This window comes from Miniopterus natalensis, chromosome 7, assembly GCF_054644295.1.
Source record: "Miniopterus natalensis isolate mMinNat1 chromosome 7, mMinNat1.hap1, whole genome shotgun sequence".
Lineage (NCBI taxonomy): Eukaryota > Metazoa > Chordata > Mammalia > Chiroptera > Miniopteridae > Miniopterus > Miniopterus natalensis.
Window position 1 is genome coordinate 53,139,336 of NC_142087.1, and position 21,561 is coordinate 53,160,896.

Sequence of the window (21,561 nt, forward strand, 5' to 3'; positions counted from 1 at the left end):
AGCTGCTTTCCTCAGTGAAGATGAGCAGGGTGGCAGAGGGGTTTCCAAGGTAACACACTGGGAAGCTGGGTGGGGCTCAGCAAGATGGTGATGACAGAAAAGCAACCAGCGCAAAATCATATAATTTCAAGCCTGGTGCGGCCACTTGGTCAATAGCTCCTTGGAGGCTGTTTGTCACTTTAGTGGGGTGGCTCCTCTCTGTTGCAGTGCCTGGAGTGCCTGCTGTCCTCGGCTGACAAGTCATTTGCTCCACCCACTCTGAGCTTTATCAAGCCAGGTTAGGCCTTGTTTGTCTGTTTTAGTTCCCTGCCTGGCCTGGCCTGGCCTGGCCTTTGGAACCCGACAAATGGCCAGTGATTGAAGGAAGGAAAGAGGGAAAGAGCCAGGATTGCCTGCTGGGGATACAAAGAAGCATCCTGGAATGTCCAGGTTCTCAAAGTCCTTTGTGCTCTTTGGAAGCCAGAGAAGGTGACAGACCTGGGCTATAAACACCTACAGACATAAGACATACCTAAGACCTACCCATGGACCCTCTTTTGGGGATTCCAGGTCAACATATTACTGGGCTCAGGCAGTGGAACATATCCGTGTGCCCATCGGCCATGTACCGAGCACTGACCCTGTGCTGGATGCTGCCAGGGGCCGGAGGGAAATGGCATGGATGAGAGTTGGCTCTGGTGTGGGAGGTCTCATAAGTGCACAAGGAAAGTCTCAGGCCTGAGGCTGCACAGGTGCAGAAGGGTTTGTGAAGAGAGCAGTGTCCTTCATAATCTCTCAGCTCTTGGCCTTTCACTTCCTGGGGGCTCACCTTCGGAGAGGAGTTTTTAAAAAAGACTTTATTGGGGGGATGGTTTTAATTTTACAGAAAAAATTGAGCACAAAGTACAGAGAATTCCCCTATACCCCTCCAACCTTTATTATTAGCTAAAGTGCATAGTTTACATTTGAGTTAATTTTATGTGTTATACATTCTGTGGGTTTGGACAAATATGTGATCACATGTATCCACCGTTATATCACAGAGCATAGTTTCACTGCCCCCTTACTCCCCCATCTCCACCTCTGCACCCTTCTCTCTCTCCCTCCAAGCCCCTGGCAACCACTGATACTTTTCCTGTCTGCATGGCTTTGCCTTTTCCAAAACGTCATATAGTTGGAATTGTACAGTATGTAGCCTTTTCAGATTGGCTTCTTTCACTTAGTAATAAACATTTAAGTTTCCTCCACATCTTTTTGTGACTCATCTTTTGTGATGGCTCATTTCTTTTTTATCTCTGAATAGTGTTCTATGGTCTGATGTACCACATTTTGTTTATGCATTCACTGATTTAAAGACATCTTGGTTGTTTCCATGTGTTGGCAGTTATGAGTCTGGATATGATTCTCATGTCTTCTTTGGCAGTGTGGCCAAAGGGACATGGCAGAATAGGGCTGTGACTTTGGGGGCTGGACCATTCACAGAAGGCAGGACTCTAGAATGTCCTTAGGTTTGGCTAACCTGTAAAGTTGTGACCAGGACAGATGTTGGGGGTGGGGGTTGGGAATCTGGAAGATACGTGATCCTCCTAGGTCTCATAGTGAACTCAGTCAATCAGTTAATCATTTATTGAGATACTAGGCACTGGGGTTATAAGAGGTAAGTTATTCATGGGTCCTGACATTTAGTAGCTTACAGTTTAATGAAGCGGTAGAATTGCAAAAGAATCATGACATGTTGGGAATATTTAGAGAAACACTGTATAAAATTAGTAATAATGCCTGATTTGTAGGGTGAAAAAATAGGCAATAAAACACGAGACAACACCATCATCAGAACTCATTCCAGCCCTTTGTGACAGGTGTTCCAATACAGGTGAACAGTAGGACTTCACGGAGAGGGGCCTGAGAGGTTTTCCAGGAGGAGCTGAGCTGGCGCCCAGGGCAGGGGATGGTGAGAGAAGAGGAAACCCCGTTCCAGGCCAGAGCCTGAACGCTGGAGCATGAGGTTTCTTTTGATCCCAGAGATTTGAGGACAGTATTGAGCTCTTTTGTGGGTATTGCATGTTATCGAGCCGGCTCCGGCTCCTGGAAATTCTATGAATGAGTGATATCCTGTCCTGAACAGCCCTGCTCAGCTCCTGTGGACTCATGCCTATGGCTTCTTTTATGGAGTCTGCCCATCTCATATTTGGTCTTCCTCCTTTCCTGCTGTCTTCTGTTTTCCCAGCAGCACTGTCTTTTCCAAAGAACCCTGCACAGCTTCAGTTTTGCCATTTTTGCTCCCAGCAATGTTACAGGTTTGATTTGCTCTGGGACTCACTTGTTGGTCTTTCTGGTGGTACAGGGTATCTGTAGAGCTCTCCTCCAATACCGTATTTCAAATAAGTCATTTTTCCCTTACCAGCCTTCTTCACAGCCCAACATTCTCATCTGTATATACTAATTGGGAATACTCTTTTAGGGGGTTCATTTCAGGGCATAGATTGCCCATGTTCCTCGGTGTCCTATGTCTCAGAGAATAGCCTCCCCACAAGTCCAGTCAGCCAAGCTGGAGCTCTGGGAGTCTGTCACTCCCCATGTCCTGTGTTCAGCGCTGTCCCTAAATCTCTCTCAGATTGATCCCTTCTCACCATCCCCCCTGTTCTAGCACAGACCTATCATCCCTTGATTCCAAAGGCCTCCTGACTGATTTCCTGCCCCCACTTCACCTCTAATTCCTCTGCCCTGGCTGGCCATGATAGCAGTGAACTTAATAAAACCCTGTCTCATGAGATCCCTTCTCTACTTAAAATCCCTCAGAACCCTCTGTCACTGCCTGAGAGACAGAAAGTGGAAACTCAATGACATGGCAGCTGGGACCCCTCTCTGTGCTGGCTCTCCCTCTGTCCCCAGCCTGATGCGGTCAGGGCCTCAGCCTGCAGGCGCACTGGCCGTGCTGGAGTGGTTGTCCTTTCTGAACACACCACTTCCCTCTGCTGCCATCCAGGCTGCATACTTGCTCTTTTCTCTTCCTCGGCTTCCCCTCTGTACAGCATTTTTACTTAACCTTTGAAGTCTGCTCAGTGTCACCTCCTCTGAATCTCCACTGTCAGGCCCAGGCTCACGGGTTTTCCCGCTCCTTCCTCTGTGGCCCCGTAGTGTTGCGGTTACCCTCTCACACACGGCATTTGCATAATTTGGGGACATTAGACCGATGACTCTTGATGGCCGAGACTGTCTTCATTTGTCCTTGTAACCCTAGTGCTCAGCATAATACCTGCTTAGGAAGTAATCAATAAAGGAATATTCTAAGGATTATGTTACAAGTATATGTTTCAAGTGTGATGGTATTCCAAGGGAATTTGGGTTTAAATAAGGTCGTCTTAAGCAGGCTTGTCTCATCAGGTCTCAAGACCTTGTCATCATTTACATTTAGGTTCTTCATCCTCAGGCTGAATGGGCTGCTGCTTGTCTGATTGGAGGAGCAGGGCCACCTTCAATCCCTATTCATCACCACCACCACTTCTCACAGTGGCCTCCAGAACAAAAGCCCTTGCTTTTCTATGTGTGTTCTCTCTGAATTTATGTGCTGATGTGAGTGTCATGGTTAGGATGTGAATGACCCTCAGTGGCCCAGTGCTTATTTTTATTGTACAAACAGAACATATGGCCAATTCCATTTCTACTGTTCTTTTCCAGTTACTCTCCCCCTCTTCTGAGAGCCTCTAATCCCAGCACTGGGGCCCCCAACCAAGTCACTTCTCCGGCCTTAGTTTCTTCACCTATGAAATGAAGATGTGGGATTAGATCTAGGACTCTTAGCTCATGTCCTTAAAAATTTCCTGAAGGCCCCCAGGAAGCATTAACATTTTGTGTGTCTGAACATCATTTTGTGGCTTGTATATGACTTTCAAATGAGTCTGTGACTCCAAAACCTTAAAAACCGCTGGAGAAAGATGATTTCCAAAATCTGACCAAGCACTGTTTTCACTGAAAAGTAAAATTTCTACTGTTCCCCCCCCCCCTTTAAAGTATCAACATGCATGTAGTATTGAAGCAACAGTTGCAGGTTGCAGTGAGTTGTACTTCCCAGTCATCAGTGTATCATGTGGCTTATTTGAATTCATGGGAAGAATTTCCAGAGTGGAATTCTTTTGACTTAGTGCTGACAGTAGCTGAGCTGTGGGCTTCCTGGCAGAGAAAGGAGCAGAGCCCAAGCTTGGCCACTGATTTTCTGCAGGCTGTCTTTTTGTCACATTCCACAGAGCTGTTCTTCACCAGCCCTCTCTCACTGGTGAGTCTGAAAGCAAATGTCACACAGCTACATCCTGGCAAAGGAAGAATTCACATCTCGTGGCTGGCTGCACCTGAAACATCATGATGGTCATACTGCCTGACTGGTGCAAACAGATTTTTAAACAGAAGCATGGGCATTTTGCCTAGGAATAAATCTGCTTCCTCAATGGGATGTCAGTTTTAGCAGCCTGAGGGTAAAGGAAAGTTATTGTCTCCCTGTGCAGAGGAGGGCCTTCGGGGTCTTTGTCCAAGTCTCACTTGGTGAATGTGTTTGACACTTGGTGAGAGAAGGGTGTGTTGTCATGGTTTGTCTTCAAGTCAGTGATTTTAATGGCCTGAAAGCATGCTATTCTAGATGCATCTTTCACTGTCCCACTTCCCTTGGCACACTCACAGATGCCTATGGTTCCTCCCGTCCACATTCTTTTGCTGAGGTAAATTGGTTCTAGTTTTTTCATTGGTTCCTGCTAATGTTCTGGACTTTCTTTCCCCACACGCTGAGGTTTACTTCATTGTGCTCTTGGCTGAGCAGGAGGCACGGGACCTCTCTGGCTGTGCTTTTCAGCGCTGATATTTGTGGACCACGCAGGTTTCCTTCCTAACCACAAAGCGGGAATGGTTCCCAGTGGCCTTTAACTAATTTGCCCTTTACTCCGTGTGATTCTAAGCTAGTTTAGAGTGTAACACATTAATTGCATCTCTTAAAGGAACATGTTTCATTTTAAAAGACAAGGACCGTGGAGAGAAAATATGAGAGAGCAATTATGAAACTGTAACAAATGATGTGATTATATCTCTTTTCCCCACCAAATGTAGGCCCCTAATTGCCCTTTACGCAAAGGCTAATGCCACGCAAATGATTGTAGTGGTACATTCAACTTGGTAGGAGAATAAATGCACGCATCCATTTATTTGCCATGCACTAGCTGTGCTGGACATAATATATAATCGACTTCCCAGTTTCTCCCCAGCTGTTGGCCGTGGGCCTGCCTCTTCCCTGGAGCTTCTGCAGCCTGAGCTACTGGCCACCCCTCGGGTTGTGCTGGTGGAAGGGGTCCCTCTTTGTATACCTCCCACCTGGCAACCTCAAAGCTTCAGGAGAAGGACCAACCTTTGGGACTCCAATCTGATCCCAGCACTATTTTTTTTCTTTGTTTTTTGCATTCAGTATTATATTGTATTAGTTTCAGGTGTACAGCATAATTGTTAGTCAATCATATACTTTATAAAGTGTTTCCCCTATATTTTCAGTACCCGCCTGCTGGCCCCATATGTAGTTATTACAGTATTATTGACTGTATTTTCTATGCTGTACTTTACAATCCCGTGACTACTTTGTAACTAACAATCTGTACCTCTCAATCCCTTTACTTTTTTCACCCATTTTATACATAAGTATTGTACTTTAGGCTTTACTGTTGTGCTTTTTTGACATTCACCAGGAAGGGACCCATATTTCACGGAGGCACCTTTTCCCCAGATGCTTTTATTTTGCGCTCTCAAGCTGAGCCTGGGGTGTCAGGGACTGTCTTCTCACCGCACTGGCCCCTGGGAGGGGCTGCAGCACCCTCATTTGCATGTAGTCATCATCAAGGTGGACAAAGAAAAGAAGGGAGAACATCTGAGTTCCTGGGAGAAGGGTGAAGTTCACATGCAGGTGAAGTCTCTGGAGCTGCCCTCTTGCTGACTTAGGGTGGGCCCTAGGCCTCTCCCCACTCAACACGTGGGGTTTTTTTCTTTTGCACCGCCTGATTTTCAGACAATGTGCACACATGGAATTTCCTTCCTTGGCATGTGGGGCCCATTAGCACTGTCTACACAGTGTATCAGGTATAGGTGGAGGGTCAGAGGACCTTCAAGCTCTGTTCCATCATCCACAGGCTGAAGTCAAATGTGCACCCACATTTGCACACACAACCCCACGGACACATGCACGTAAGACCCAGAGAGAGAGTGAGAGAGCAGAGCCTGTAGACACTGATAGCAGAACAAGGAAGCACCAAGGTTATCAGTCATCCTACACTGAGGAAGCCTTGCATTCACGGTATAACCCAGTCCTGAGAATCACACCTGAATGCTGCATAGACAGGCTGCTTCTAAAGAAGGAGTGATTGATGTTCAATAGGAAATGCATCCATGAGTGACATATTCTTGGAAGCTAGCAGTCCATGCTCTGTTTCTAGGTGAGCCCTTTTTATTCTAGTTTAAGTTGAAGGGAGGGCCACACAACCATAGTGAGTTTGACTTTCTGTATGGTGAGCCAGGGTGCATCACAAAAGGAGCACCCAGTTCCTTGAACTCAGAGTGTCCCCCAGCAGTAAAAGCTGCAGACTACAAAACCCAGCAGCAAGGAAGCCAGAGCCTAGGCTGTGGGAAGGAATGCTGCTCCTTTGGCCTATGTAGGCTGCTCGTAAGCCACATCAAAGGGCTATCGGCAATCTTTGGTTTGACTGTAATATCTGCCGTGGTGAAACATCTACTGGCTCCTTTTCTACCAGCAGGAATTGTGCCTCTCATAAAATGACAAATTATATGTCATTTACAAACACCCTCCATCCTTAATCCTTCCTAACCTCTTGGTAAACAGTGGTGTCTCCTAAAATGCATGTTAAAATCAACAGAACAAGACATACAAATGCCCAACAGACACATGAAAAGATGCTCAACATTACTAATCATCAGGGAGATGCAAATCAAAACCGCAATGAGATCTCATTGTGCCAGAATGTCTATTATCAAAAAGACTACAAAGAATAAATGTTGGCAGGGATGTGGAGAAAAGAGAACCCTTATGTACTGTTGTAAGATTGCAGACTGGTGCAGCAACTATGGAAAATAGTATGGAGATTCCTTAAAAAGTTAAAAATAGAATTACCATATGATTCAGCAACCCTATTTTTGGGAATTTATCTGAAGAAAATGAAAACACTAATTTGAAAAGATATATGTACCCCTATGTTCATTGCAGCATTACTTACAATAGCCAAGATATGGAAGCAACCTAGCTATTCATTGATAGAGGAATGAATAAAGATGTAGAATATTAGTCATAAAAGAGAAGGAAATCTTGCCATTTATGGCAACATGGATGAACCTAAGTGAAAGACGAACACCATGATTTCACATACATGGGGAATCTAAACAAAACAAAACAAATGAACCAACAAAATAAAACAGAAACAAATTCATAGCTACAGAGAACAAACTGATGGTTGTCAGATGGCATGGGGGGAGGGGCAAAAAAGGCAAAGGGTATTAAGTACAAATTGTCAGTTACAAAATTAGTCATGGAGATGTAATGTATAGCATAGGGAATGTAGTCAATAATATTGTAATACCTATGTACAGTGACAGATGGTTATTTGACTTATCTTGGAGATTACTTTCTAAGTAATAAATGTCTTACCACTATGTTGTACACCTGAAATTAATACAATATTGCATGTCAGCTATAATTTTAAAATAAATAAAAATAAGAATCAATAGAATAAGCCAGGTAGGGTATAGAGGCTTTTTGGTATCACTATAAATGGAAATTTTGTTTTAGTTAAGCACTATGATTTAATTTTACACATGATATTGGTTCTTTGTAGAGAGATAATATCAATTATCTTGTCCAAAAATCAGTAATCTAGAGTAATATCTCTTTGAATGAGTATTTGGTCATTTAAATTTCAACCGCAATGGTAATGGCCATAGTATTGTTCTCATATGACATAGGCACCAACTAATGACATTTGTTAAAGTGTTGATTGCAGAGGAAAAGGAAAGGTTTGTAGTCCTTTGGGAGAGGGTATCTTTGTCCATAAAAATGAAACTTCACTGCCCATCACTTATAACAAAGGTAAAAAAAAAAAAAAAAGCTACAACCTAGGTGCTGGATGGAAAGATTTCCTAGACTTCACCTAGTACTTGATAGCTTTATGGAATTAAAGAAACAAAGTGTTCTAAAGGTCACTTCAGCAGAAATACATAATATTCTTATATAGGTTGGCTGATTTTTTGAGCTTGGATATTAAAAAAACAAGCGTTAAAATTTGTGAATCTCGCCCGGCCGGGCGTAGCTCAGTGGTTAAGCGTCAACCTAGGATCCGGGCGATCAGGGTTCGATTCCCTGTCAGGGCACATGCCTGGGTTGCGGGCTCGATCAATGACTCTTTCATAATTGATGTTTCCATCTCTCTCTCTCCCTCTCCTTTCCTCTCTCTGAAATCAATAAAGATATATTTAAAAAAATAAATTTGTGAATCTCTGAAGTTTGTAGTGATAATTTTCTTACATAAAAAGTAATTGTTATTTGGGAACCGTTTTATTTTTCAGCATTGTTTGGAACCAACAATTATTTAAGTAAAATGAATAATAAGTAGTTAAAAAAAGAAAGACAATTGGAATGCAGAGTACTTCTTGAGTAGAAATTCTAGTTTGTTTTAATGAAAAGGCATGGCAAAAAAAGAAGGGGGAGAGTTTTTTGGCACCACTCAAAGATATCATTGGCATTTGTACAAGGATATTTCTCATCAGGGCTCCCTGAAGGTCTCTGTTCAGTGCCACAGAGGAGTCATTTGTGATGTCCTAAAGGTTAAAAATACAGGGAAGGCAGACCAGTTAAAAGATAGTCAGATTGGATAAAAACAAGCTGCATTCATACCTACTAGAAACTCTACATAGATAGTTAAATATAAAAGGATGGAAAAAGATACACCCAGAAAACACTAACCACACACTAAATGACCATATTAGCATTAGAAAATATTAGAAAAGTAGGTGTTAAAACAAGGAATATTGTCAGTGATGAAGAGAGACATTACATAATGATAAAAGTCAATTCACCTGAAAGCCATAGCAACCTTAACTGGGACTGCACCTAACAACAGAACTTCAAAGGATGTAAAGCAAAACTCATAAAGCTGAAAGAAGAAATAGACAAATCCACAGTGATAGGTGATTTCAACACTCCTCTCATAGTAAAATAGAGGACAGGTGAACAGAAATTCAGTCAGAAGACTTTAGCAACACTATCACTCAACTTGACCTAGTGGGTATTTATGGAGCAGTTCACCCAATAACAGCAGAATATATATTTTTTTCATGTGTACATTAGACATTTATTAAGATAAAAAAAATTCTGGGCCATAAAATCAATCTTAAAAAATTTAAATAATTGATATGTCAAGATCTCAGTATAGAGAAATTAGACTGAAAAATCAGTGACAGAGAGAAATCTAGAAAATCCCCAAATATTTGGAAATTAAGCAACATAGTACTTCTAAATAAATCATAGTTCAAAAAAAATCACAGGATTAAGTTATTCCCTTTCGAATTGAGTGAAATATGCAAACTTCATTTAATTTTGAATCAAATGAAAGTGAAAACACAATATATCAAAATTTGTGGAATGTAGCTGAATCAGTGCTTAGACATTTATGTACTTACATTAGAAAAGAAGAAAGGTCTAAATCAATTATTTAAGTTTCTATCTTAGGAAACTGGAAAGTAAAGGGCAAATTATACCAAAAGCAAGCAGAAGGAAGAGAATAATCAGTGAAATAGAAATCAGAAAAACAGTGGAAGAAACAATGAAATCAAAAGCTGATTCTTTGAAAGGATCAATAAAATTGATACATCTCTAGCCAAATTGACCAAGTGAAAAGGAGAGAAGACACGAATTACCAGCATCAGAGATAAGAGAGAAGACTGCTGCAGTCAGTAATAGGATGATAGGCAATATTATGAACCACTTTATGCCTATACACTTAATAACTTAGGTGAAAGAGAAATCCCTTGAAAGACACAAATTACCAAAGCCCATTAAAAAAGAAATAGGTAATCAGAATAGCCCTATCTTAATAGAAGACATAGAATTTATAGCTGAAAACCTTCTAACAACAAAAAATTCCAGGCCCAGGGGGCTTCCCTGGAGAATTCTGCCAAACATTTAAGGAAGAAAGAATACAAAAGCTACACAAACTCACTCTGAAAGTAGAAAAGGAGGGAATGCTTCCAACTGTTGAGGTCAGCATTGCCTCAGTGTCAACCCTAGTACATGAAACTACAGATCAGTGTTCCTTATGAATCTAGATGTAAAAATCCTCAACAAAGTATTAAGTCATTCTCAGCTAATTTGTTCTAATGACACTTATTCCCTATTTTTAAAAAAACATTGTTTTGACTATAGCACAAAGTACTAAAACCGTAACAATCAGAACACAGCTATCATTCTCATTCCCAAGACTCAGAAGCCGTGACAGATTGCGAGTAACTAGAGGAGACTGGCTGTGACACTGTAAATCCGTTTTACAATGCAAGCCTTATTACGTATAAAGAGGCACTCTCTCTTCCAGTAACGTTTTTCCTGGAGAGGAAAAATCTTCCTTTCTTCTTCAGGGGGTGTGTCGCTCCATGCTTGCTCCCGATAGCTTTAGTCTCATTTGTCAGTAGTAGTACTGGCAAAAAACAAAGCCTGTTTCTCTGAGGTTTGAGAATTCTGAGATGTTAGCCATGGAAATGGGAAGAAGTGATCATCCCCGGGAACCTGAGTCCTAACAGGGGTACCGTAGTTCACCCCATTTATTTATGACTCAGGTCTTTCAAGGCCATGCACACAATTTAGAAATTAGCTTGAGAGTCACTCAGGCCTCCTTTCTTAGGGTCCCCAGTGAATTAGATGTTCAGTTTGGGGATGGTTGAGTTTTCTCAGCTGCTTGTTTTCAGAAAGGCAGTGCATTCTCTCCTAATCGAAACTCTTCATAATTAACAAGGGACTGTGGGCTGCATATTGTATTTAGAGGTGGTGGATTCCGTGGTGGTCAAATATATAGGAGGCCTTGGGGTCAGACACCATCCCCCACAGAATCCTGCCTCTGCCGCTTAGTATCGGTGTGTATGGGTTATGAGTCTAGAGGGGCTGGCCTGCCCAAGTTGTTGAGCGAACACCAGAGTGTCTGCAGCACAGCGAGGGTGGGGGCCAGGACTGCATGACCAGGGGCTTGGTGGGCCATGCAAGGGATTTTGGATTTCATTCTCAGTGCAGTCAGCAGCCACTGAAGGCTTTAATGGGAGTAGTGGTGTCATCAGGTGGTCATTTTCACCCAATCCTTCTAGCCTTGGTCTGGAGAGTGGATGGGAAGAAGGAAAGATGTCCAGAGGGGGAGGCCTTTGAGGAAGCTACTGACATGCAGATGCTGAGCACCATGTACCCGACATGGTTTTGAATCTCTTTCAGATGGGAGTTTGTTCACTTCCAGAGCCACCATGCAAAGTGGGCATATCCATCTCAAAACCAGGCTCTTCCCACTCTTTTAGGTCTGTGTGTCTGATGCCCTTCCACCCAAGACCATGCCGCTTGCATGTGGCTTTGCCCATTACTCCACACAGAGTGGCTGGCCAGCAGCCTGACACTGCTTTGAACTCTTTTAGTCTATCGAAATATTTTAAATTTGCATTCCACTCCATCACATTAGTGTTCAATGTAATACAAAAATAATTTTCCTCTAAATCTATTATCTATTCAGTTTTACAGATGGGTAATCCAAGGTTCAGAGGGGTGAAGTATTTGTCCAAGGTCACATAGGTAATAGGTGGTGACACTGGCTTTGAAACGAAGGCCGTCTGATTGCCTAGTCTTTGCTCTTATTAAGTTCACTCTTCATGGCTATACACCCAGTGCCTAGAACAGTGCCTGGCAGTTGCTCAGGAAATATGTGTTGGATGATTTATAATGGGGTGATCTAATATCCAGTGTGAGGAACCCAACCCTAAGCCACCTGGGTCAGGGCCAAGCTTGGGTTCTGGGAAGCTGAGCAGAATCCATGCTCCCAGGAGTCCTGCATACACCAGAAGAACTGGACTCTCCCTTCCTCCTGTGTGCCTTCAGCACTGTGTAGAGCTATCCCACTGGCCACCTAGTAACTGTGGATTGCCTTGTTTATTCTGCTTCATTGTGGCCTCAGGAGGATGGGTCCTGGGTCAAGTTCACCTCTTGATTCACAAGGCCTGGCCTAACTAGTAAATGCTAAATGCGATCCACTGAATAGTGGGGATGTACAAGTTGGCAGGAGTCTTGAGCTAGAGAATATCAAGCCAGGGCTCCTCCATCTGCCTTGCTCAGAGCCAGGGCCCATCCTTGAGTGAGAGCTCAGATATAGGCCCAGCCGAGGCTGGGTTCCTATCATCAAAGGAGCCAGTCAGTCCTTAGAGCCACCATGCTTCCTTTGGGTCTCTGATGGTGACCATAAGACACCAGGGAAATGGTGGCACCACAAAGCTTTCTCAGCCCAGCTGCAGGAAGCGGGGTGGTACTGGATGTGAGGCAAGGAAGGAGGGTGGTGGAAGGGTGAATTCTGTTTTAGCTGTGTTAATTTTTTAGATATAGTTTGACATCAAGTGTAATGGTCTATAAATAGCTGGAAATAGAGATCTGGAGAGAGGGAGGGTGGTGGCTGAGGGTGCAAACCTGAGCATCATTCTCTGTAACTCACCCCTCACCCCCACCCATACTTCCTGCCCCCTGTGACAGCCCAGACTGTTTCTGGCTCTGTTGGAAGTGAGGTCTATATCCTAAATGAAATGGATTTGGTTTACTCACCTTTCCAGTAGAAATTCTATAATTGCCCTCTCTGTGTCCTTACCATCTGTTGAGTCAATTTAATTAATTTAATATGTTGTTTCTTTATTTCAGAAAAACTGTACAACTCCAGTGGACGGGATTTAAGAAGAGCCCTTTTCTCCCTGAAGCAGATATTTCAGGTAAGAAAAGAGGCACGTGGTCTGAGGTTCTGTTTTTGCATTGCGATGAGTGAGACACAGACACAGGTTACGGAAAGGTCTCTTTAGATTACAGTGTAAATTAAGTAAGAATACCAGTTGAGTATTTTTACCATATCAACTATTTCAAACATAATAAATAAGGGCAATTTTATTAAATCATAATACTTTTCCATATTTGCTTCAGGTTTTTAAAAAGAAAAACCTACTACAGATTAATTGAAGTCTTGTGTTCTGCTCCCCAATGCCAACCGTTCCCCTCCCCCACCCAGGGCCTATCTACTGATTGTTAAATTTGGTGTGGATCATGCACGTGTGTGTTTCCTTCCTGATGGTGAACACACACCAGCAATATTCTTTTTTTAACTTTATATGTTCTCGTGGTGCATGTATCATACTTCATCTTATCAAGAGCGGGACAGAGGTAGGTATGACCCGCACAGCTATGAATGAAGCACAGTTGCTTCGTTCATTCTTCTGCCGGCAGCCAGTGGGCTTCTGTCCAGTGTTTGGCTGTCACACACCAAGCTGCCGTCCCGCGCCTCCCTGTGCACATGAGCCATGCCTCTCGGGTCCGTCTTACCCTTCTCTCTGAAGCCTTCCCTAGATCCCTGCCCTGACAAAGTGACAGGCTCAGCGGAGAGGGCTGGGACAGGTGCGCCGCCCACGGGACCCGGCAGAGGAGAGAGACTAAGCGGGGCAGGAGGACTGTGCCTGACTGTGGGCCGGACAGGAGGTGGCTTCGTGCAGAAGGCCTTTGCACCGAGCCTGTGCCTGTGCGTGTGTTCTTTCCCTTAGGATTTTGGATTCTTGTGCATATTCCACTTCTCTTCAGTTCCTGTCTTATCCACACGTTTAGAAGAGTTTCTTTGTCAGTGATAGTTTCAGCTGGAGTGGCCGTCCCCTTCATGGGCGGTGTCTTGTCCGACAGGGACAAGGCCAAAAGGCAGGTCAGCAGTTGGTCCCACCTGCGAGTCCCCCTCCTGTTCTTCCTTAAACGTGCTCAGCCACTCCCTCGGGTTTTTCCCAGAGCAGAGCCCCTCCTCAGTGGCATTCTCTCAGTGTAAACCTGTCATGTCACTGCCCTCAGGGTGCACAGCTCAGAAAAATGCCTTGGGGTTTGGGGTGTGCCTTGGTTCGGGTGGTTCCTTCTGGAGAAATGAAAACAGCCCTCGACGGGCACTGCCTGCTTTTGATTCTCGCCAGCTCAGCCCATTCTTCTGCGTCCCCCAGAGGGCTTGAGGTTGCCATTCTCTTGCTAGTTCCTCGTAGCCTTCTGGATTACTTCTGGATTTCTCAGCATAACATCAAGTCCCTTCTGGGTCTGTCTTCCCTGCATACCTCACTGTCCTTGGCTGCATCCTAAGTTTCACCAGAGATTGCTCTCTGGGAGCAAGCTGTGCCTTCTCTCTTCTGCACCTTTGCCCCTGGGCCTGCTGCTTTTATCCCAGAATGCGTTGCCACCCCACATCCACTCTCCACATCTCGGTTTCCCTCCTGGTATCTCCTTCTATCAGAGAGCCTCTCCCTAAAGTCAGTGAACCCTCACCGCAGTCATGGTCGTCTGAATACTTCAGATGTCCTCTGTGCTTACATCAAGTATGGAAATTATGATACTTCTGGGCACTTGTCTGAGTCCAGGTGCTGGGAGCTCCCCGGTCCCATTGCTGGTCTTTGGGGGTCTCTCACAGTGTCTGGTGCCACTTAAGCAGTAGATGAATGGACTGAGTGAACTGAATGGTCTAGCAGATGTTTGTCTTCAGTCTACCCTGTTTCTAATTTAGTCAGCGCTTCACTGACTAATTACTTGTCCCGAAGTTCCACTTCCCACGTATCCATTGGTGTATTCCTGTGCCTTAGATGAACAAAGCAAAACTTCTGCACCCTCCATTAAGCCTTCCTCTCAAACTCAGATCCCTGACTGCAGGAGGGCCGGACTGTGACTGTGCCACCAGAGGGCCACGCCCATGCCCCTCCTCACCCTAGCTCATTTAGTCCCTTTGTCTGCCTGCTGTTTTGTTGTTCAGCTTTGACTTCTCTCAAAACCTGTGTTCACCTTGTTGAGTATCCAGTTGGTGGCAGAAATACACAGAGGAGAGCTATTCTAAGTGACTTTAAAACACTGTAATTTGTGCATCTTGAACCACACAGAAAAATGAACTGTTTTCATGTTTACAATAATCATGGTGGTGGTGGTAGTGTTGGTGTCACTTTTCTGAGGCTGTGTGTATGTGTGCATGTGTGACCCCAATTTTGTCGTTCTTAGAGTTCTTAGGGTTTAGGATTTTTGGTGTGTGGGAGAAGGTAGAAGAGGTTGAATGAAAAGCTCTGTATTCCTGAATTGGAAGAATCAGACTGAACCCAGGTGGTATGTTATTTTAACAAACAAGCAAATAAGCATATTTCTAGCTCTGTTTATGGAAAAGGGTGAAGCAATGATTAACCCATTAGCAAAAAGCACCAAAGGCAGCAAGACTGTGGATTTAAAATACTGAAAGGAACAAGAGCTCTGTGGAGAAGTAGCTGATTCTAAGTCTGGAGTAGGAAATGGGTAAAATAAACTTGGAACCTCTTATACAGATAGCAAGTAAGCTATCAAATACTACTAGGATTATTGCCAAAAGAACTCAGAAGCATGTTGAAGAGTCTCCCACTGGCTGGCCAAAGTTGGGACCATATAAGCATCAATAAGGATGACAGTGATAATGAATGGAAACATGTCAAGTATTTGCATTGATGAGTTCATCATGATACTAGAAAAAATAAACCCAATGGTTTGCTCACCATGAAAAATACTAGCATCCAGCTCATTATTTTGAAAATGGGTAAAGTTTTAGAATCTCATATTCACCTTGCTTCTTCCTATATGAATTTTAGTATCAAACAGTAGTGGAGGTGGTTTTGTTCATAAAAATATTCTAGCTAAGAATTAAGAAGGAGTGATAGAATTAGAATTTCGTGATTTTGCAGCCCCTAATGAATTAATGGGTAGATAGGTCTTGAGCAGCAAGAGCTGCTGATGTGACAGAAATGAGATACAACCAGATATTATATGCGTCCTCATGGAAACACACACTACCATCAATGATGTGGTCAAACCAACAAAATCAGCCCTGGAGCTGACCATGCCTCTAAGTGCAATAACCAATTTATAAGTGATCTAGGACTGAGGTGCATGTTAAATTATACCGCAGGCATGTAATCAACAAAACCCAGACTGTGGGCAAATGACCTACTTTCTTCACATAAATTTCAAAGGAAAAAAAGAGAGATGAATTAAAAGACATTTAAAAGTTATAACAACTAATTGCCACATGTGGATCTTATTTGGATCCTAACACAAATTGTAAGAAAACAGTATTTATGAGACAGAAATTTGGTCACTGACTGGACATTTGATAACATAAGAAAGTAATAATTTTTTATTCTGAGTACATAATTTTAAAAAGAGTTCCTATTTTGGATATACATATTGCAGTACTTATGGATTAAATGATGTGATGTCTGGGATTTGCTTCAAATTAATATGACAACAGATGCGGGCGGGGGGATGACAGATGAAACAGGATTGGTATGAGCTGATTGGCACCAGGGGTTCACTAAATTATTCTGTTGTCTTTTGTATATGTTTAAAGTTTTCCATGGTGAAAAAGTTAAAAACAAACATGTTTAGGGTCTTGTTGCATGTCCCCTCACCAAACCTGTTCTGTAGTGTTGGCTCTCTGAATTCTCAGGGATGCTCCTTCTACTATTTATTCATCGAACTAATATTTTTGAGCCGCTTTTGTCCACACCATGTAGGCAAGGAAGAAGGTGCTTGCTATCCGAAGTTTATAACCTGTCTGGAAGACCACCCATGTGCGCACACAATAGCTATAAAACACAGAGCAAAGATGCATTGGGGATCGAATGGATTGCACAGGCTGCAAGCTGTCTGGGACGGAGGTCACTTTTCTCACCCATGAGCCTGCCTCTCCATCATCTCTTGTGTTTTCTAGATGTGGAGGATCTTTTTGGAACTAGACTTGTGAGGGGTTAAAGAACAACAACAACAGAAAATTAGAGCCATTGGTCATTCAGATTGAGCTGAATAGTCCTTGACTGATGGTATTTAAAAATGATTATAGGTTAATGCATATAGGAAAATTCTGAAATGCAGTAATAATCACTTATCAGTTAGTGTTAACATTTTGGTTTCATTCTAGTTGGAAACCAGTGTTTCAAGAACCACTTATTAGTGCCTATATATTTTAGGATATGTGTTTAAAATCTAGTACACTGCCAATTTGGAAGATACTCTCCACATTTATTATCCGTACATTTCTACTTCCTAAGTGCCTTATCTACATATGTGCATACATTTTTGTGAGGGTTCTGAATTATTTTTAGAAACACTGTTTCCTCTGTCCAGTGTTTTTTCTCAGTACCTCTGCCAGACAGTCAATTCTATGCTATATTAATATTAGTGATTAGCTTGAGTGGTTTCTTGAGAGCCTGTTCTCACTTTTTCACCATGAAGTCATGTGCGAATCCAGTTTTAGTTAAAGTAATAAACATTTGTTACATACTTGGAAAAACTTTCTGACTAGACGTGAGCTCATCTAAATGTTCACTTTTCACATATGCTGGTGTAAAAGGATGGAGAGAGAATTATTTTTTATTTCCTTTATACATATGAGTGTAAAGTAATTTTCCAAAAACTCATGATGTTGTCCCATTTTCTCTTGCTCTCCAAAGTCATGATTATCTTAAAGTCTGAGTTAACACAGCTGTCTCTCATTACCTTCAGGGCACGAGCATCGCTCCCCCCCTCCCCTGGGTGCCCTCTGAGCATTGAGAGTACTTTCTTGGTTCAGAGGGAGCCTTTGCCTGGCCTGCCCACATTTAGCTCAAGTCCTCCATCCATATAATTGGGAAATGCCATAAAATCAAAATGAGGGGCTGATTTAACATAGAGACTGGAGAATTATGCCAGTTTTCATCTAAATTATTTTTCCTCTTTTGGAGATAGGCCATGTTTGCTGACCATTCCTTTAAGAAGAACCTGTCATTTATTCCATTAAGCTTTCTACTATTTATATCACTGAGGTTTTTTATTTTTGTTCTGTCGTTATAATTGAAGATGAATGTTCCAGCCTTATCCTGGTTGCATTCGAGACAAGGCACTGTCCAGTTGAGGAAATCTCCTGCAACAGTAGTAGAAAGATCCCTTTGCTAGATTTTCATAAAAATGGTTACTATAGGCAAGATTGCACTTGGGGGCTGGCAGACATAGGTGATCTTGGCCAAAGTTTGTCCCTCTTGAGTCTTTATCTGTATAGAAAAGGTAGGATTAGATCAGTGGTTCTTGAACTGGCTGGCCTTTAGGATTTCCTGGGGAATTTGATTGCAAAGGCTGGGCCTCACCTCCAGAAACTCCGGTTAAGTCCATCCTGGAACGGTCCTGCCTCCTATCCCTTTTTAAAGCTTCCAGATGATCCTAACATGAAGGAGTCAGGGCCGAAGCCCATCTAAACATCTCCGAATCACCTGGATGGCTGAGGCCCATCTGAGCACCTCCGAATCACCTGGAGGGCTTGGTGAGCACAGGTCACTGGGCCCCACAGTAGACCTCCTATCTACTAAGTCAGGAGTGGGGCCAGGTATTTGCATTTTTAACAAGTTCCCAGGTGACACTCTTGCTGCCCGTGGGTCTGGAGACCACTCTTTGTGAACCGCCGAGTAGAAGACCCCTGAGGTTCCTTTCATGTCCTGCCTTCTGTGATCAGGTCTGCAGGCTGACCAAAGTGGCTCTTCTGAGGGGTGCTGTGCTGCTCCAGATACATGCAGGGATCTGCGCGCTGCCTCCTGCTGGCCTGGCAGGCGCACAACTCAGGAGGTGGAGGGGCTGCTTCCTTATGTTCTGATATCATTTACCAGACCTTTGGAACCACCGTCCTTAAGGACTGCCTTTTGGAACACAGGAGAGGCTTTGCATCCTGCACTTGATGGTCTGCGCTGATATCAAATGTTTTCTGTTGTTAAAGCCTAGTGAGCTTCGTGTGGCCAGTCCCTAGGGGCCTGTTGGGGAGCAGAGCCTGGTGATTTTTGAAGAACACAATAAATATTCCTGACATCCAGGGGATTCACTTGCTTTATCTTTATTAGATTGCCCAGAAGGCAGTCATTGGTCTTTGGCAAACAACAATGTGAGGACTGGTTGTAAAATTCCTCTGGCAACAGTTTAGATGCTTCATTTGAATAGAGCAGAACAATCTCTAGGGGTTTGTCTGGCTTCAAAGGCTTATACATAGTTTTAACAGCATGGTCTGGATGGAGAATGGACTTAGACAGTATTTGAAGTCTTATTTTTTTTTCTTCCCCCTCTCCTGCCAGGATGACAAGGATTTGGTGCATGAATTTGTGGTGGCTGAAGGTCTGACCTGTTTGATCAAAGTGGGAGCCGAGGCCGACCAGAACTATCAGAACTACATCCTGAGGGGTAAGTTACAATGGGCTGTTCAGCGGCCAGGGCCGACCGTGCTGCGAGGGAGGCCTGGGGTCCCCGCCAGGACATTCAATACTCAGAGCTCTTTAAAAGACTTGGATTGGAACTAAGGTGATGAAACCACCCTGTAGCAAAAAAATGACACCTGCATCACATTTTATCAATTTTTGGTAATTAGTGACAGCTAATTTTACTGACTTGCACGAGCAGTCTCTTCTAGTAATTAAAGAAAAACATACTATGAACTAGGTTCTTTATAACCTCTTTTATTTGGTGAGGAAGGGGACATGCTAAGTGGGCTTGGGCAAAGTCTGCATTTCAACAGAAAGCCACCCAAAACCAGAGAGGCCAGTTTATTTCCTGGGAGAAGTATTTTCTCCACCTTGAGTTATCACCTGGAGCATGTGTCAGAAGTGCACATTCCTCACCGGACAGGTCCTCCTGTTCCTGACTCAGTAGATCTGGGTTGCACCTGGGAATTTGCATTACAAAGAATGATTCTGATGTCTACCTTCATGATTTCATTTTTTATAGAGTAACACACATGTGGAATTTGAAGTACTGATCACTGTTCCAGTTCATAAAGTTTATGCTCTTTTCATAGTTATAGGGTTTTTTTTGGTGCACCTTCATATAAATGCTAATTTTATTTGATCCTATAAGAAAACCTGTGAATAGCGGGGCAGGAATTACTAGGTTAGACCATATGAAATTGCTGCTATCGACAGTTTTGACCTATAAAAGGGGAAATTTAATACAGTTTAGTATTATCTCCATTTTGCAGCTGAAAAATTTGAGACTGAAAGAGGTGGAACGTTTACCTAATGCAGTCAGTTTCTCTAGCGTGTGGTCAGCCAGGGGCCACGCCCGGCATGGGCACATCAAGGCTGATGGAGGTTCTGGACCCTCTTCTGCACGTGCGTCTGCAGCCCCACAAGTCTATGTTCTGTGATCGCATAGGGAAAACACAACATCCTTTCCTTTTCCCCCAGATGAAGGAAAAATACATGAAACGAGTGATTTACTATCGAGTGTCCATGGTTAGTTGGAGACAGGCAGGATGAAACGGTCTGCTACAGTTCCTGTTGTGTTTTCCCTGAGAAGTTTCCTTATGTTCTGTGTTACCCAGTGCGTTGAACTCGCGAGTCCTCCCTTCCCCTACTCCTGGAGGGCCACTGTAACGAAAGTCAAAAGCAAAAGAGGAAACTTAGGGCTCATTAAAAAAATTTTTTTAAGGATGTATTTTCAAGTGTGTGAGTTGTTCCCATTCATTTGGATAAATGCTGAATGTGTGTGTGAAGAGGGCGAGCTCCTCAGCCTCCGGTTTTTCTAATTCACGGTGTTTGTGAGGCGGAGGAGCTGTCACCTCTTGTTGAACTTCAATTTTTCCCTGGGTGTGTGATGGATCCTCATTACAAGTCGTCAGTGGAGAGGCTCTACTGGTGAATTTTATGATTTCTATCATATAATTAAAACATTTATATGGAAACTTTTGCGGTATGTGTGGACAAAGCAACCAGAACCTTTGTCCAATGCAGCTGTCCTTCTGTGTCTGAAGAGGCGGCACAGCCTTGACTCTCACCTCACCTTCCCTTCACACTGGGCCAGCACCTCACATAGGAGAAGGCACAGAAATCAAGGTGGGAGAATTTCTTCTAGTTTATTTTCCAGGTCACCTATAACGTGGATGTTCATAAGCCGAACTGCATGGAAGGAAATATACCTAATTCTGAATAGTGGGTCCAAATTGACAATAAGTATTTTTTTGTTATGTTTCAAGTCTACATCATTTTAACTTTACAAAAAGAAGTCTTCTCTAGTGGGTGCTTGAGTGAAACATGCACGCACATACACCTCTATAGACTAGTGTTAAAGCTATCTACGAATTTATCATTCCTCTGACCCTTATCGAGGAGTGTGTATGTGAATTTTTATTGAGTGATCATTAGTACAAACAGCTCCATTCAAGGCTGGGGAGACAGGGAGGGCTCTGCCAGCTGGGGTCAACCTTCTTTTATCAGGAAGGTTAAATTCTTGTCAGAAGCCCCCTACAGACC

At 43.3% G+C, this 21,561-nt stretch overlaps 1 protein-coding gene across 2 annotated transcripts in view; it reads left to right on the top strand.

Moving 5' to 3' along the window:
- Window positions 1-21,561, top strand: part of FHOD3 (formin homology 2 domain containing 3) — a 396,157-nt gene that overhangs the window by 151,039 nt on the left and 223,557 nt on the right. For both annotated transcript variants that reach the window (XM_087819066.1, XM_087819067.1), the window contains exons 4-5: window positions 12,932-12,999; window positions 19,393-19,498. In XM_087819066.1, coding sequence (XP_087675192.1) covers window positions 12,932-12,999; window positions 19,393-19,498 — 174 coding nt within the window. The remainder of the gene's footprint in view (window positions 1-12,931; window positions 13,000-19,392; window positions 19,499-21,561) is intronic.